Below are 19,097 nucleotides of genomic sequence, written 5' to 3' on the forward strand. Positions count from 1 at the left end.
GGCTCAGTAGTTGTGGCTCACGGGCTCTAGAGCGCAGGCTCAGTAGTGATAGCGCACGGGCTTGGTTGCTCTGCGGCATGTGGGATCTTCCTGGACCAGGGCTCGAACCCGTGTCCCCTGCACTGGCAGGCGGATTCTTAACCACTGCGCCACCAGGGAAGTCCCAATTTGTTTCCTCTTAATGGGTTTAGTCTGTTTCTCTGAGAATTATCTGTCTTCAAGGGAGGGGTGGGGGTGTGCTTGTGGATGTTTAGTCCAAAAGTTATTGACTGCAACGTTAGAATTAAAAACTTACAGTGGCAAGGAGGCTGTAAAGGAGACAAAATTCAGAGGACCTGAACCCACCTTACCCTGGGTCTACCCCACCCTCACACCACCCCTTGCTCTTTTAAGAACTTCAGATAGTGGTTCTCTACCTTTAACAGCATCAGGACCACGCTGCTGGGCCCCGCCCCCGGGTTCCTGATTCATTAGGTCTGGGGCGGGGCCTGAGAATGTGCATTTCTGACAACTTCCCAGGTGATACTGTAGCTGCTGGTCCAGGGACCACACTTTGAGAATCACTGAGTTAGAAGATCAGCTGTCATCACTAAACCACCTCTTTCTTTTACACAACAATTTTAACCATGATTTTCAAACACAGATTTTAAATTCCTTCATGGCAAAAGAATGATCCTAGGTAACCCAAACTGAGGTATGAGAAACCACATACTAAACATACATCTGCCCACAATATCAATTTCGCTTAAAGATTTGCAGAGGGGAAAACATTCAATGATTTAACTGGCAATGTTTAAACATTAAGTTATTGTTATAATGAAGAAATATACTTCTGAGTACAATGTGTAACTCAGTGAAATTTTTAAGACAATATAAGGGATTTCTAAGAACCCTCTTATTTGTGCAGGGGGCACCTTTCGGGTTGCCCTCCGAAAATGTCGAACACTGCTGCTGGCCCTGCTCTTCGAACTACGTGTCCAGGCCCCAGTGTGTGTGCACATGTGTACATGTGTGTGCTTGCACGTGTGCACTGTGTGTGCATACATGTTATTGTTCTCACCTCCATGGAGATTGTTTTGTTGGGGGGAGGGAGGCAGGAATGTCCTTTGAGAAACACTGTTTTTAGGGAACATCAATTGATTACTCACACTTTAGGTGAATTAACTTAGTACACGTGTTCCACGAGGCTAGCTGTGGAATGAGGAAAAAAATCCGAACTAGGAGGAAAAGTGAGGTGGCAATGACGAAGGTGGCTTCCCATGGGCTTCAGACAAGGCTGCTGTCCAGACAAGGCTGCTGTCCAGAAGTAGGCAGGCGAGATCCTGGGCAGAAACAGGCACCCAGACCCGAAAGCACACCATTGCTCTCAAACCCTCTTCAACTCCACTCTGTTATCCCATCCAGATCGCCCTGAACAATTCCCAGGCCACGAATGAGCTATTTCATAAGCAGTTTGTGAAAATAAAAGGGCACCTATTATTTGCCAACCAAGAGCTTAGCCAGTTCCTCCTTCCATTTTCCAAGTAATACCATGAGAAGCCAGTTTTCTTTCCTGCAGGGGATGCCTACCCCCAAGTTCCTGGCTGTGCCCAGTTATTATTTCTGGCTGCCACAGTCCACAGAGAATCCGGGTGGGAGCTCCTACAACCAACAGGCACAAGAGATATGCTGACCTTTATTTTGAAGGCTTATTTCCCCAAAGTATTTCATTTATTATCAGAAATCATGACAATAATGTGTGTTCTAAACTCGTGGGCACCCCTGTATGAAAAGACTCACGGATGACCACAGCAACAAAGACAGAAGCATCATCTGCAGAAACACCCATCCAATCCCCAAAAGGCTCTCACCTGTGCGATGAACTCCGGGAAGCTGAGGATGGGCCCGTTGTGGAAGACTGGGTAGTAGAAGACATAGGCCACCACCCAGGGAAAGGAGCAGAAGGTGCGCTCAGCCAGCGGCTGCTGCCAGCAGAGCTCCAGGCTGAAGCTGGTGTAGTACAGGCAGCGAACGGTCAGTGTGAACTGCAGCAAGTAGTACTCATTTTCCGTCTGGTACCACCCTCTCTGCAAAGTCACAGGGAGACAACAACCTTGAGTGTCAAGGAGGGACATCATCCAGTCTCCCAGGAAGGAGATCTCTTCCATGGGCAGAGCAGCTAGCTGTCCCATCCAGGGAGTCGAGAACCACTGAACAGCAGGTAAACATCATCGATCATCAAAACAAGCAATTAATGAGCAACGGGCAGGAGAGTGTCCCTAACATCAGCCATAAGCTTCGCATTAAGCCTGATGCAACACAGAGTGAAGGTTTTCCCAGATATGCATCTGTCAGATACACCAGCGGACAGCATGGAGATCAGCTACATCCAGTGGGTACTCTAACAGCTCCTTCAACAACTCTGAAGACAAAGAGAGACTTATACAGGCAGAACTCAGGGTACTGCAGGTTCGGTTCCAGACCACCACATTAAAGCGAACACTGCAATAAAATGAGTCACACACTTTTTTGCTTTCCCAGTGCACATAAAAGTTATGTTTACGCTATACTGTAGTCTATTAAACTGTGTAACAGCATTATGTCTAAAAAGACAAAGAACATACCTTAATTTAAAAATACATTATCGCTGAGAAAAAGAAAAACTGCTGTTGATCATCTGACAACGCAGGGTTGCCACAAACCTTCAATTTGTTTTAAAAAAAAAATGCAATATCCGCAAAGTGCAATAAAATGGGGTGTGTCTGGAAATGTCACGTGGGATTTATGTGTTCAGCATATCTTTCCTTTTGTTCTTCTATCATTAATTTGGCTCCACATGTAGTTGAAGACTATTTTCCAAATAAGCTTTAGAGAAACATCGTCAAAAGGAATAGTCCCTGCCCTCAATGTACCTAAATTCTCATACCGGAGATAGGTATGTAAAAGTATAATTACAACACAGCATGAAATAATAACAAGCACGTAAAAAATTAGGTACAGAACAAAAGACTAAAAACAAATGTGGTAAAATCTTAATATTGAGGGAATACAATTATGGATCATTTTATAATCTTTATATTTTTCTATATTTTCCATATTTTCTATAATACATATGTATTGCTTTTTTAATGAGAAAACAGGTTATGGAAATAGATACAAGAAATAAAATTGGGACAAAGGAAAGAGTTGTTCACTTGATCCATGAGGGTCTTTTAAGGCTTTACACTGAAAAACTAAGTACCAAACAGAGTTTCTATTCCACGTCCAGGACTTCAGCAGCCACCAAGAAAAACCAAGAAAACTGCATGTGTTAAAGTATGGAACTTTAGGGCTTCCCTGGTGGCGCAGTGGTTGAGAGTCCACCTGCCGATGCAGGGGGCGCGGGTTCGTGCCCTGGTCCGGGAAGATCCCACATGCCGCGGAGCGGCTGGGCCCGTGAGCCATGGCTGCTGAGCCTGTGCGTCTGGAGCCTGTGCTCCGCAACAGGAGAGGCCGCAGCAGTGAGAGGCCCGCGTACCTCAAAAAATAAACCAAAAACAAACAAACAAACAAACAAAAAAAGTATGGAACTTTAGGGCAACTAGTTTCTGGTCATTTGCTCTCTCCCCTTCAGCAATATTTTTCACACCACCAGCTTACATAACAGATGGAATACTTATTCACCACCAACACCCATAACTGATGCTAACAGTCCCCAGATAAAGGATAATTACAACTGGAGACCGTCTTTGAACGTTTGCCAGGTCCCCCAAAAGTTAGGTGTGAATTTGTTTTTATTTTTATCGCAAATCTATTTTTAAGCACACTTATTTAAGTGATCGCCTAGTTTAATCATTCTGGGAAGTTACGTATCTTTGTTAGGAGAGAGACGCTACCCTACTTATTCCCTTAACTCCAGGTTTTGAGACATGTGCTTGAAGTATTCGCCCCAGTCCATTGGTAAGAGTGAAGAAAAATTAAGGTAGCCTAACAACAGCAAGAATTCTTGAATTTTCAAAATGCTACCATTTTCACAAAATTGCTTAACACGTATTATCTTGTTGGATCCTTAGAACAACTCCATGAGGAAGGCAGAGCAGCTATTACCTCCATTTTCCAAATGATGAAATTAAGACTCAGAGGTTAAACACCGCCTCCAGTTTCAAGAGCAGGAGAGACAGTGAATAGAAGAGACTAGAAAACCACTGGCTCATCCTTCCCGTCGCATTCTTTTCCATGACTGTGCAGATCCAGGGCTCACCAATTCTAAGTGCCATCACTTAAATCAATGAAAAGGTGAACGAATAAGTGAACAAATGAACAAAAATAAAGACACCACGGGAAGCCCAGTTCCACATGACTAAAGAAAGAATATCAAAAGCTTCCCAAGATGTTCTGTGCAAGGAAAATACCTGCCTTATCTGTTCAGGGACTATCGTGGGCTTCTGATGAGATAAGGAATGTGAGAGTTCCCTATAAACCGTGCAGCATTCTACAGATGATTGTTTTATTAAATGCATAGGGGATTACTGCTTTTTTTTCCCCTTTGTTCCTGTGACATCTGGCACCATCCATGCCTGCCCAAACTGGGAGAAAAGGTACAAGGTCAGCGCTGGGCAACCTCCAAGGACTAAGACATAGTCAGATACAAAAGACTGCAGAATGCAACACCAGGGTTCACATGCATCAACCCCCTGTGGCCACTAGAGGGAGCGCCACCACAGTTCTTCAATTGACTCATGTCTGAAAACAAAGGCATCTACCTGGATAAAGGCATTGCCAAAGGGGCCTTCTCCTTCCCAATGGTAAAACGGAGACTCTTACCTTAACTTCCTCCACATCTTGAAGGCTCAGTGTAGAGAGCAGGAAGACAGAACAGAGCCATGACAGGAACAGCGACCGGAATTGGGCAACACAGAAGGAGATGGTGGTGTGAATAAGAACCATGGCTGTGCCCTGGGTCCCCAGCACACACCAGCAGGCCCACATCCCATAGGCTGTGAGGATCCAGGGTTTGTGCTGCAGACAGGGAGAGACCCAGTGAGAAAGACATGGGGGGGGGGGGGGGGCGGGGGGGAAGGAAGAAAAAAGAGAAGGGTAAGTTAACAGGCATTGCTATTGAAGGTTCTACATAAAAGAGGGTAATGACTTGTGACCCGTTAACCAAACTGTTCTCACTGGCCTGGGGATTTAGTGTAACACAGACAAAGAGGATTCAGAGGGACTTCCCACATTAACCCCAGAGTGATGGCTGCCTACCCCCAGGTCGCCAGAACTCCACTAGATCCACCCAGAGAAAGGAGCCACTTTCCTGCCTTCAGCCAAAACCACCCAGACCACTGGATCCCACAACAATAAGATTTATGGCTGACTTTCAACAGACATTATGGGAGACTGAAGATGGTTGGAAAAGCTGCCAACCTAGCACACTAGCCCCTGCGTACACTATTCTGCAAAACGAAGGTAAGATAAAATACTGGTGCACATTTCTCGGGAGTCTTACTGAGAAAACTGGACCATCCAAACCACAAAAGGCTTTCTAAAGTTTAAACCAGAGACTTACAAGTAAATCTCTAATTACATTTTTATTTCATTAGCATATTATTCACAGTCAAGTTTGTGTCACAGAAGAAGTATAGCTTACCTATTTTCAGTGATTGTGAGGCCTTTGCATAGTCAATCCGATTAATACATTTATTCCCATTTTAGGAGAGAATTTTTCTATTTCATTATCAAGTTTTATAGTTATTGACACTGAATAACTAAATAGATAAATTAACATGTCTTTGCTTTTACAATATACTCTTGGTCATATCTGGCTGGTAAATCCTTACTTAAAAAACCACAATAGGGCTTCCCTGATGGCACAGTGGTTGAGAGTCCGCTTGCCAATGCAGGGGACACGGGTTCGTGCCCCGGTCCGGGAAGATCCCACATGCCGCGGAGTGGCTGGGCCCGTGAGCCATGGCCGCTGAGCCTGCGCGTCCGGAGCCTGTGCTCCGCAACGGGAGAGGCCTCAGCGGTGAGAGGCCCGCGTACCGAAAAAAAAAAAAAAACAAAAAAAAACCCCACAATAATGTTTCAACACTGTTTGAGAGGCAACATATCTTAGTGGTGTAATTACTCAAGCTTTGAAGTCCAACTGCCTAAATAAATCCTGGTATCCCCATCAACCAGCTGTGTGACCCTCGGCAACTTACTTAATCTCTCTGTGCCTCGGTTTTCTCAGATATAAAGTTAGGATAGTAACAGTATCTACTCCATGAGGTTGTCGTGAGGATTAACCAAGTTAATGCATGTAAAATGCTTACAGTGGTGTCTGCATACACAGGAAGGACAAGGCAAATACTAGCTATTATTCCTATAGGAAAATAGGATGTGGCTTTTTGGTGAGCATTCAAAAATAGGATTTCCAGGAGTACACTGAGTTGAAAAGTAGGGGCTGCTTGAAATTAGGTCTTCCTGTGAAAACAAAAAGACTTCTTTAAGGAAAAGACAGATGTGGACTGCACACTGTAAATCCTATCCTTCAGTGCTAACTCTCCCAAAATATTGCCTTAGTACAATTCCTTACCAAACTTATACTCCAGCCTAAGAGAGAACATTTTAAATGAGGGACTAGGTCAGCCACTTTGAAGTTCCAGGAAAATCAGAGAAATCTGCAGTTTTTACTATTTTTCCATCCTGCTACCCACATTAAACAGCCACATAAATTTGCTTCAAACTTTCCCCCAAGCACTCACCTCTGGACAGAGTTCAATTATAAGGAACAAGGTCACCAGAGACTATTTTAAGAAGTAGTTCTAATGAACGAACAAAAGGGAAGGGGTGTCTTTTTCAACTTGATCTACAGCATTTACCACTTGGAAACTTTTTCCATGTGTGCATGGCTACATACATATACACATAACACAGCTACATTTTTATTGAGTGCTATTTGATCCATTTGGAAAAAGCCTGTTTGTTGGGATTCATTTGGGAACTTAACCACAGACTTAAGCTGCTTCAGCTTGAAAAAGCTGGAGGAACCTTCCGGAACTACTTACTAGTGCTGTGCAAACCCCATCTGCTCCAGAGATTCTCTGATGAATTTACCTGTGCTCACAAATGATACCATGGGGGCACACAAGGTTGTCCTGTACTCTCATCCCTCACCATCTTCCTCCTGCCGAAGAGTACAGGCAGACAACGTCTAATTGTCTCTAAGACATCACAGAAAATGCACCCATGTGAACCTCATATTCTCTGCTATCCCTCCTATTACCCACTCATCCTCCCCAACGGGCAAAGACAACTCCGCTATACACATTCACAGCGGGCAGGTGATAAAAAGGGAAAGATGTGAACAATGCAAAAAAACACCGATTTTAAAACATAAATTAGAACCCGACTAACATATTGATTTTTTTCATTCTATAAAGTGAGTGCGATTGGAATCCCATCCTTGAAAACACCACTAAGATGCTGATACAGCATGATTAGTCTTCCATGCCTTGTTCTCTGATTGGCATCAGAGGAACAATCACCCACTATCAATGCAGCCCTTAGGGCACACCTCCTCCAACCTCTATCCCCCCCTACCACACACACACACACACACACACACACACACACACACACACACGCACACCTAGACCAGCAAGAAGCGGGGCAGAAAGGGCGAGAAGTAGAAATGTGACACTGCCTAGCAGTGCAGGCAGCAGCATAGAAGGTCTGCTGCTCTGAGGAGGAGGGAGGCTTTGCCCAAGTGTTTCAAAGACCATTTTCATATGCAAAGGCCTAAAGACAGCCCTGTCCCAGCTATTTCTACTCCAAAAGTGCTTATGTATTTAGTTTATCAAACTTGTGTCCACCTCTTTAGCAAAAATGCTTAAATATCAGATATTGGGCCTCTGACATCAAATATGCCAGGAATCTTTTAACTTTTCAAAACTAAAAAATAAAGTGTGTTATGTTTTATTCCAAAACAATACTTCTGATTCATCACTAGAAGGGCTTTGAAAACTTTTTCTGCAAGTTCACAGAGCAATCTGGGCAGATACACACAGTTTTGGTCACAGACATAATCTATGTCAAGTTCAAGATTTAAAAACCTGCCTAAGGAATTCCCTGGCAGTCCAGTGGTTAGGACTCCGTGCTTTCACTGCTGAGAGCCTGGGTTCAATCCCTGGTCGGGGAACTAAGATCCCGCAAGCCGGGCAGTGCAGCCAATATAATTAATTAATTAAAACCAATTAGTTAATTTTAATTAATTAATTTTAATTAATTGATTAAAGATCTGCCTAAAAGTCAGAACAGCCCAATTCATTTAAGTTAAGAGGTTCAAATGACGATTATGATTGGAAACTGCTGTTCACTTGAAATGAGGCACAAAGAATCATGTTGATCAAGTAACATGTACAAATAAAACAATCTTAATTTAATGTTGGGCTGTGATGTTTCTAATTTAGAGATTTAAATTCGAATCAAGTATTACTTTTATATGATGCTTTTTTTTAATTGAGATTTTTATTGAGACAGTTGTAGACTCACCTGCAGTTATAAGAAATAACACAGGGGCTTCCCTGGTGGCGCAGTGGTTGAGAGTCCGCCTGCCGATGCAGGGGACACGGGTTCGTGCCCCGGTCAGGGAAGATCCCACATGCCGCGGAGCGGCTGGGCCCGTGAGCCATGGCTGCTGAGCCTGCGCGTCCGGAGCCTGTGCTCCGCGACGGGAGAGGCCACAACAGTGAGAGGCCCGCGTACCAAAAAAGAAAAAAAAAACAAAACTGCCCAACAGTTTCCCAGAGTGGCCATTTTACATTCCCACCAGCAACATACAAGGGATCCAAATGCTGCATCCTCACCAGCATTTGGGGTTGTTACTATTTTTTACCTGATCAACTCTGGTAGTTGGACAGGGGTATCCCACTGTGGCTTTAACTTGCATTTACCATGCTCTTTTAAAGGGTATCAAAGTGTGAGCAACCTGAACCTTGCATCAATAAGATGGACTGGGTGAACTTCGCTGGAGCGCAAGATGCCAGCCCATCAGAACTATCCTGACCCCCTTAACTCTCTTTATTCCAGGTTCTTCAGTTCCTGATAGGAGACCAAAAGGAAGGCAGGGGAAGAGGAGAAACTTTTAAAAGTTTAACAAACAATAAGAGAGAAACTGTACTCTGTTTTTGTGGCAGTTGAGATAAAGCGAGACTAAATACTATGGCCTTTCTGATGGAATTAGGCCAGACTGAACTGGGTAGGCGAACTTGCCCTCGGTTCCCATTGCCCCCTGTGTTTATACTGAACCACTTCTCAAAACAGGGCATAACCATCTCTCTTTCTGATAGGCTCCCTTAACAAATTAATATCCTGTCTTATTCATAATACAATAATGTAAGAATCTTACATGGTACCTAGCATATAGCAAGTGTTTCATAAACACTGGATAAATGAATGGTTAGAATAGTTGGATGGATAGATGGGTGGATGGATGGGTGGATGGATGGATGGATATGCTTCCCCAGATATTGGGGGTTTAACTTGGCAGTTATGACTAAGAACAAGAAATTAGCACCAAAATTTGGGGCTTTTTAGTCACTAATGTGAAAACCTGCTGATTTCCAAAGTCTCTGCTTGTACACCTAACCCCTTATGAACAGACTGCTTTGCCAATGCAGATAGGATTAAAAGGTGTTATTTCACACCTCACTGCCTACTGCCTGTTTGCACTCACAGGGATCTCTTACAATCTTGTGCTGGGGGAAGCCTCCAATAGTGCACAGCTGATAGGGTACAGGCACCAACCTTTGAAAGCAGACTCTTCGATAGAACCTGATTCCTGTCACCCCAGGGAAGACTTCCGAGAGATCAACAAATTCAGCTGGCGTGTTTCAAAGGCTGAAATCAGCACCCCTGAGAAAAGACCATGGACTTGTGGCCTTTTCTTTTGCAAACCTATATTCTTCAAATCTTCCTCATAGGGAGCCAGGACCCAGCCACAGGAAGAGCTGGCTGGCCATGCCCCCCTCACGCCATCTCTTCTTCCCTTCTACTTTAGCTTGCTCTGTGCTGTGGACAATGAGTGATAACAGGATGTGCCTGAGTGGTTCCCCTCATTGGCTCACCTCTGTAGGGAGGAACCAAAGTGCAAAGCCTTGGTGAACTGGACCAGACTTTGCTGTGTATTAATTCTTTTTGTACATCTGCCCAGAAACCACTCAGTGGGGGCACTGTTTGAGAAATAAATAAAATGAGTCAATCAATAACCCTATGCACTGCATAATTTATTGCATACTACATAATCAACTGCAGCTGCTACTGAAAAGAAAATATATATATGTGTGTGTGTGTGTGTGGTGTGTGTGTGGTGTGTGTGTGGTGTGTGTGCATGTGGTGTGTGTGGTGTGTGTGTGTGGTCTGTGGTGTGTGTGTGTGTGGTGTGGTGTGTGGGGGGTGTGGGGGGGTGTGGGGAGTGTGGGGGGTGTGGGGGTGTGGGTGTGTGTGTGGGGGGGGGGTGTGTATCCCCACACAAACAAAAAGGGAAAATAACCAAAACCATCGCAGAGTCCACACAACAGCCTTCTAGCCTCCTTTTCCTGGGAGCAAAGCCCTGTGGGCCCAAACAAAGCCAATTTCATCCCTCCTTAGAGATGCAGTGATGGAGGTGGAAGAGTCTGATTCCAGGAAAACCATTAATGCATGAGATTCCTATTAGGTGTGTGGTTTTGATAATATGCTGGAAGGGAGCGCCTGTTTACCACGGCCTTCCAGAGGTTAATTTACTTGTCTCAGCCAGCGCCATGGGACCACGCTTTTCAGCCTGCGGCCAATGAGCTCAGCCAGCCGGGGCCCAGTGCTAATGATGCAGGTGCTGCCAGTCAGAGGTCAGGTGAGAACGCACCCTGTGGTCAGCAACAGCACCCAGCCTCGGCCCCCCAAGCGGCCAGCCTTCTCAAAAAGTTTGCACAGGGGTATTTTTGGTTCTGAGGGCAGGGAATGCAATATCTCAGGTGGTGAGGGTGTTCAAGAAAGGAGGCGACTGTCTGACCCACCCCACATACGTTCCAATCATAACAAACCCCTAGCCAAAGCTCAGAGCCGTTACTCAGCCTCCCCTCCCTCCCAGGGCACTGCCCGCGATGTAGTCTTGCCAAATCCCAGAGAGAGCCCTACCCAGAGAAAAGGCGTTTAACCTTGGCCGAGGAGCTCAGTGGAAAGTTTTATTACTTGTCATGGCAAAAAAAAAAAAAAGGAAGAAAAAGAAAATCTCACTTTTGAAAATAAACTCTTCTTTGCCTCTCTCTGGGAGGAGGTAGGGCCACAAAGGCAGAGACGGGATTAGATAGTAGATGAAGGCGGGAAGGATCCTTCAGCGTTCAAGGGGTGTAACCGCAAGAAGTGATAATGCCTAATCCTCTGCACAGCATCGTCCACAGTTCATGATGCCCCCCAGAATGGGGAAACAAAAGACAACTGCAACCCAAATCTTCCACCCTGAATAAGTACCAAAAACATCCACCTAAATTAAGGCCATCTGGAACACTCAGTCTAGGTGGTGAAAGCATGGAACTAATGAGGCCAAAGTTGTGGTTCATACTTACATAAGGACCAAGCGGACTCAGACAAAGAGCACACTGTGCCCCAGCCCGACCAGAACCCTGCCCACCAGCTGTTGCACAAATCAAACCTGTGGTCACAAAGAGATGGGAGACCACACACACACACACACACACACACACACACACACACACACACACACGGCTCAGTGCGAACTCTGCCATGTTCCAAGAAAAATGCAAACAAAACCTCCTACTCAGTTTGGATAAGATGTGCTCTGCAGATAAAAAGACAAGTCCACCTATCCACCCATGCCTGGTAATGAGATACAGGAAGCTGAAATAAGCAGATGATTCCACTCCCTTCAAGGCACAGCTCACAAGCTACCTCCTCGTGGGCCTTCCCTGACACCCCCAGGCAGATATGGCCAGCTCCTCCCAGGATCCTGATCAGGATTTGGTTTCCTCTGTCACTTCTCACTCAGCTCCTGGGGGAGGGACTGTGTCTCCCCATCCTTTATCCCACAGCCCAGCTCTGAAACAGGGTCAGAGAAAGACATGCAGGAGAGGAAGGTAGGTATGGCTGCACAGACAGCCTCTGCCCTCTGGGGTTTCAGAAGTTCTGACAGTCACCTCCTTTTTGAGCACCACAGAGGGAACGGCTCCCAGGAGCACACACAGACTGCAGTCGCGGCACACAGCAAAGGCCAGCGGACCCCAGCAGCAGCCACCTCTTACTTGGGTCTAATCGTGTGCGGGCACAACCTTGAAAACCATCGGACTCTCACCACTACCCCAGGAAGCAAGCGGTACCATCCATGTTGTACAAATGAGGAGAAAGGCTTCAAGATATTAATTAACTGGCTTAAGACTGCATCACTAAAAAGTGACAAAGCCGGGTTTCAGCCAGGAGCTCTTAGCCACCCTGAATGTAGACTCCTAACAGGAAGAGACTTAACTCAAAGCTACAAGCAAATTAACCATAGGAACATCTATATCCTAACCTAGGTAGGTTTCTGATGGTGGTAGGTGCAAAACAGGAGTTGAAAACGGAGGAAATTTGGAAAGAGGGAGGAATATCCGTCCACGAGCAGAGGGTGAATCTACATCTTGCACTGTCGACTGGGGCTATATCTACTCCAAGAGAAGGGGGGAATTGGTTCTTGCAGACAAGAAAACCTTCCTCTATGCATAAAGCACAGGCAGATACACAGTACATAAACAGACAGTACATCTGTGGTATTAAAATGTCATAAAGAGGAAGTGACAATTGGGGAAAAATAGCTAAAAATGCTCCTGGGGGAGAAATAATGAAAAAAAAAAAGCTAGAGAAACACTGATCTACAGGAAGCAAACAGCAAACAACAGGTAGCAAGACAAAGAGTGGGAAGCAAAGGAGACCAGTCAGATGGGGCCATGTTGGGCCTGATGCACATGGCAGAACGGTGAGCAAGGCAGGGGATGAAAACTCAGCGTGCCCAGGGCAGCCTCATCTTTCCTTCTCCCTGCCACACATTCTTCCACATGTTCAGTGAAAAATATATCACATATCAAACACAGGGAAAGGAATATTCATAAAGTTTATAAGGTATAAAGAATAATGAAATAACACCTGCATACCTAGCACCAGCTTAAGAAAGATAAAGCTATCAGTGCTTTAAAGGGCCCCTGAGCATATGTCAAATACATCTCAATTTTTAAAATGTCAATTATACCTCAATAAAAATAAATAAATAAATAATCAAAGCAAAAACAAACAAACCAAAAAAGGGCTCTGATTATCTCTCCTCTGATTCTTTTTTCAGCTTTTTTTTTTTTTTTGGCTGCGTTGGGTCTTCGTTGCTGCGCGCAGGCTTTCTCTAGTTGTGGTGAGCGGGGGCTACTCTTCGTTGCGGTGCACGGGCTTCTCATTGCAGTGGCTTCTCTTACTGCAAAGCACGGGCTCTAGGTACACGGGCTTCAGTAGCTGCAGCACGTGGGCTCAGTAGTTGCAGCACACAGGCCCTAGAGCATGCGGGCTTCAGTAGTTGTGGTGCACAGGCTTAGTTGCCCCATGGCATGTGGGACCTTTCTGGACCAGGGATTGAACCCATGTCCCCTGCATTGGCAGGCGGATTCTTAATCTCTGTGCCACCAGGGGAATCCCTCTCCCCTCTGATTCTATCTCCCCAACCAGATGTGACCACTATCCTGAATTTATTTTCATGGCTATCTCATCTTTGTGATCATACACATGAATGTATCATTTAGTCTGTACAGCTCTATGTGCATAGGACCATATCTGATAGATTCCTCTGCAACTTGCCTTATTAGCTCAATGTCATGATCCAGAAATTCAGCCACGTTGACAATTACAATTATAATTCATTCCTTTCCATGGAATAAATTCACTACAATTCATCCATTTCACCATAACGAATATTTGGATTGCTTCTGGCTCTTTGTTACTACAATCCCATTGCTGCAATGAACGTCCTGGCTCATGTCGCCTGATTGGCAGAGAAGAGCTTCTGCAGGGAACATGTCCGAGTTAGCACTGGTAGCTGTGGACTTCGCACCTCTTTGACTTCTCTAGGTAATGAAATACAAAGAAGCCATACCAACACATACTCACAACCACTCTGTATGAGTTCAGGTGGCCAGTACTTGATATCATCAGGGGATTTTTGTTTTGTTTTATCTTTGCCAAACTGAAAGCATGAAATGGTATCTTGTAGTTTTAAGGTACATTTGTTTGACTACTAATGAAGTTGAACACATCATAAGTTTATTGGTCATTTCTGTTTCCTCTTCTGCAAATTCCTTTTCCCATATTGAGTCCTTTTTCTATTGGGTGACTTGTTTTTTCCTTTTGAAATTTCTTTATATATTCCAATACCAAACCTCTGTCAGGTTGCAAATAACTTCTCAATTAGTGACTTGCCTTTTCACTTTCTTCATTGTGTTTCTGGATACATACAAAGATGTACATTGATTATTATACATTGATAAGTTCTTGGTTTTAATGTGGTTAAACTTATCAATTTTTTCCTCTACAAGTTATACTTTTTGTGTCTTAATTAAGAAATCTTTCTCTACCCTACCGTCAAGAAGTATTCTCCTCCTACATCATGCTTTCTAAAAGTTTCATACTCTTTTTTTTTTCTGGCTGCATTGGGTCTTCGTTGATGCACGCAGGCTTTCTCTAGTTGTGACGAGTGGGGGCTACTCTTCGCTGAGGTGCGTGGGCTTCTCTTGTTACGAAGCATGGCCTCTAGGCGTGCGGGCTTCAGTAGTTGTGGCACAAAAGATCAGTAGTTGTGGCTCTCGGGCTTCGCTGCTCTGCGGCATGTGGGATCTTCTTGGACCAGGGATTGAACCTGTGTCCCCTGCACTGGCAGGCAGATTCTTTTTTTTTTTTTTTTTAATTTAATTTTATTTTTTTTTATTAGTTTCTGCTTTATAACAAAGTGAATCAGTCATACATATACATCCGTTCCCATATCCCTTCCCTCATGCATCTCCCTCCCTCCCACCCTCCCCATCCCACCCCTCCAGGCGGTCACAAAGCACCGAGCTGATCTCCCCGTGCTCTGGCAGGCAGATTCTTAACCACTGCGTCACCACGGAAGTCCTATTTTAAGGACTTAATTCACCTTGAAAATGATTATGAATGGTATGAGGTAAGTATTCATTTCTTTTTAATATGACTCAACAATTGTGTCAGCACTGTTTATTGAAGTTTATCTTTTCCATGCAGATCTGAAATTCCACATCTGTCAAAATCAAGTTTCCGTCTATGTACAAGTATTTTCTAAACTCTATTCTGTTACATTGGTCTATTTATCTATCCTGGTGCCAATACAACAATGTCCTAATTATTATATCTTTATTAAGTCATAGTATCTGGTAGGGCGCATACTCTGATTTTGGTATCAATGTTATGCTCTCTTCTTCATAAAATGAATGTTCCCTCTTTTTCTATTTTCTGAAAAAGCCTGGAAAAGATTTAAATAACTTGTGCCTTGAATGTTTGGAAGAAGTGGTGTGTTAGACTATTATTTTCTTTACAAATAGATTTTTAACTACTTATTCAACTTCTTTTCACGGTTATAGTACTATTCAGTCTTTCTATTTCTTCATGAGTCAGTTTTGGTAAGACACATTTTCTAGAAATGTGTCTGCTTTGCCAAAGTTTTCAAAATTATTGTCATAAAGTTGTGCAAAATATCCTCTTACTATATTTTTTCCTCTTTTCCACACCTACTATTGGTTATTTGTGCATTTTTTTCTTGACCAATCATGCCACTGATTGTTTCATTAGTGTCTACTCTTATTTTTGTTCTTTCCTTCGTTTCTTTTTTCTGTTCTTTCCTAATTTCTTAAGTTGTATGCTTAGCTCATTAATTTTCAGCTTTTCTTTTGTTTTAATAGGAGCATGTAAAGTTATGCACTTACATAAACTTAAAATTATCCAAGTAGCACCCTACAAGTATTGATATGTAATATATTTTTCATTCATTTCTAACTATTTTCTAATTTCCAGTATGATCTCTTTTTTTACCTATTGTTATTTTAAAGTTTGCTTTCTTTTTTAATTTCTAAATGAATTAGAGTTTTCAGGTCATTGTGTTACTGGTTTCCAACTTAATTACACTGGGATTAGAGAAGGTAACCTATTTAAAACACAGCCTTTGAAATTCATTGAAAATTACTTTATGGTTAAGATGTGGTCAGTTTTTATAAATATTCTATGTGTTCTTTAAGAGGATGTGAATTCTCCAGTTGTTAGATGTAATCATTTACGTTTCTTTTTTTTTTTTTAAACCTTCAGTGGATTCCTGCTTCCCAAACTATAGTATTTAAGATCCTTCATAGCCCGCTTATAAACTACCTTTTTATTTATTTATTTATTTGGCTGTGCCAGGTCTTAGTTGCGGCATGTAGGATCTAGTTCCCCAACCAGGGATCGAACCCAGGCCCCCTGCATTGGGAGCGCAGAGTCCCAGCCACTGGACCGCCAGGGAGGTCCCCATTTACGTTTCTTATATCAAGCTTATTAATTGTATTATTTGCTTTCTTCTATCTGATATATCAATTAGTGATAAAATTATGTTAAAATCTCTCCCTAAAATCACATATATATCTATTTATCTTTATGGTATTGATCAACTTTTGCTTTCTATATTTGGAAGCAAAATAAACAAACTTAGAATTATAATATCTTCCTAATGAAATGAACTTTTTATCATTAAACAAGAACCCTCTTTGTCACAAATAATGTTCTTTGCCAGCTGTTAATGAAAATGCACTAGTATCTAGGTGGACGTGACAAAGATGAGTCTTATATTTGCTGGAACACCTTTTTCCATCCTTTCACTTTCAAACACTCTGTGTCCTTGTGTCCTTCCATTTTAAGTATATCTTGCTAGGAAGCACCCCTGTGGATGCTGTTTTATTTCTTTGTTTATTTTTCTTTTTTTCTGTTTTACTTTTATCCAGTCTGACAATCCTTTTCTGGGGCTGGGGGGTGGATTGGGTCCATTCACACTGATTGTGACTACTGATATATTTGCATTTATTTCTGCCATTTCTTTGGTGCTTCCTCTTTGTCCTACCTTTTCCATGTTTCATCCTTACTTTTTAATGAAATTTCTAACAAATGAAGCCCACCATTTTTTAAATGTATTTTATTGAAGTACAGTTGATTTATAATGTTGTGTTAATTCCTGCTGTACAGCAAATTGATTCAGTTATACATATATATACATTCTTTTTCATACTCTTTTCCATTATGGTTTATCACAGGATACTGAATATAGTTAGGACTTTGTTGTTTATCCATTTATATATAATAGTTTCCATCTGCTAATCCCAAACTCTCAATCCATCCCTCCCCCACACCTCTCCCCCTTGGCAACCATAAGTCTGTTCTCTATGTCTGTGAGTCTGTTTCTGTTTCATAGATAAGTTCATTTGTGTCATATTTTAGATTCCACATATAAGTGACAGCATATGGTATTTGTCTTTCTGACCTACTTCACTTAGTATGATCATCTCTAGGTCCATCCATGTTGCTGCAAATGACATTATTTCATTTTTTATGGCTGAGTAGTATTCCACAGTATATATGTGCCACATCTTCTTTATCCATTCATCTGTCGATGGACATTTAGGTTGCTTCCATGTTTTGGCTATTGTGAATAGTGAGAAGCCCACCATGTTTTAAAAGGAGGAAAAGAAAAATAATAATACTATCTCATCAACCCTACTTTACAGAAAATGATAAATTAAGATTCAGTGGTGAAAAGCCTTTCTAAGGTCAGAAAGCTAACAAATGAGAAAGCCCAGGACCTAATCCATCATCCAGCACTCTTCCACTCCACGAGAGCTGACCCTTTCCCACAGCAGCAGTAGTGAGACTGGCTGAATTTCACAGATACTCCTCAAAATAGTTCATCTTCCCCCCCACAGAGATAGAGAACACAAGTATTAAGCTATTTATTTTACAGATGGGAAAACTAAGACCTAAGGGCAGTAAGTCATTTACCTAGGGGCAGAGAAACTTTGTGTTAGAAACAAAAATGTTAAATTTCTAGAAACATTGATGTCTTAGCAAATACCAAACAAATTTGTGGAAGAAAAGAAACACATTAATGAAGGCTGAGGTGGATATATTCATAACTAGTTTAAGAATACAAAAAAAATGGATTACTTATTATTAGGTTTGCTCAGAAGGTTATATAAAATTGAATGAAGGTGATCAAAAGGTACAAACTTCCAGTTATAAGAAAAATAAGTACTAAGAATATAATGTACAACATGATGACTATGGTTAACACTGCTGTATGGTATATTTGAAAGCCACTAAGAGAATAGAATAGATCCTAAAAGTTCTCATGACAAGGAAAACACATTCTTTTCTTTTTTCTCATTTTTTCTTTGTATCTATATTAGACAATGGATATTAACTAAGCTTATTGTGGTAATCATTTCACAATAGGTGTATGTTAAGTCATTATGCCGTATACCTTACTTATACAGTGCCATATGTCAATTACATCTCAATAAAACTGAAAAAAGGAAGTTGTATGAAATTTTAAAATATATTCAGATCTGACAGCATCTACAATTTTTAATTTTTTGCTACTTTAGAAGATGGAAACCACTTGAGTACAAAAAAGTCATCATTATCATATTTAAAACAAAGAAAGTTGGTGTGCTACTGGGATTTTCTGTATTCCAGGATGAGAAGCAGGCCCAGAAAGTACCGATTTTCAGGAAAGAGCTGAAAAATAGCCCAAGTCCGGTGACATCTCTAAGCACATGGCACTGCTTTCTCAGTTCACATCCGGGTCTCCTGAGCCCAGAGGCTCCTGCTTCTTCTGTCCCTTCAGTTACTTCACCTCCGTGAACCTCTAAGAATCAAACATTTCTCCTGGGTTGACTTCCAAGTCCATTTTTGGCTGTGCTCTGTTTTTACTGGGTAGAATTCCAAGCACAGACTCATTTTTTTTCAGATTAGGAAACCACAGAGGCAAGATGCATATATGAGAGGATGCTGGACAAAGCCTGGCCCCTACACTAGAGAAAGATGCTCCTGGCACTATCTCAGGCCCCGTA

At 42.5% G+C, this 19,097-nt stretch overlaps 1 protein-coding gene across 1 annotated transcript in view; it reads right to left on the reverse strand.

Moving 5' to 3' along the window:
* The window catches only part of HHAT (hedgehog acyltransferase), a gene marked incomplete at both ends in the record, with an annotated part of 362,271 nt that overhangs the window by 292,305 nt on the left and 50,869 nt on the right, over positions 1 to 19,097 (reverse strand). The window contains 2 exons of the mRNA XM_079697991.1: positions 1,851 to 2,066; positions 4,783 to 4,977. Coding sequence (XP_079554117.1) covers positions 1,851 to 2,066; positions 4,783 to 4,977 — 411 coding nt within the window. The remainder of the gene's footprint in view (positions 1 to 1,850; positions 2,067 to 4,782; positions 4,978 to 19,097) is intronic.

Source organism: Hyperoodon ampullatus, assembly GCF_949752795.1.
Source record: "Hyperoodon ampullatus genome assembly, chromosome: 2".
Classification (NCBI taxonomy): domain Eukaryota; kingdom Metazoa; phylum Chordata; class Mammalia; order Artiodactyla; family Ziphiidae; genus Hyperoodon; species Hyperoodon ampullatus.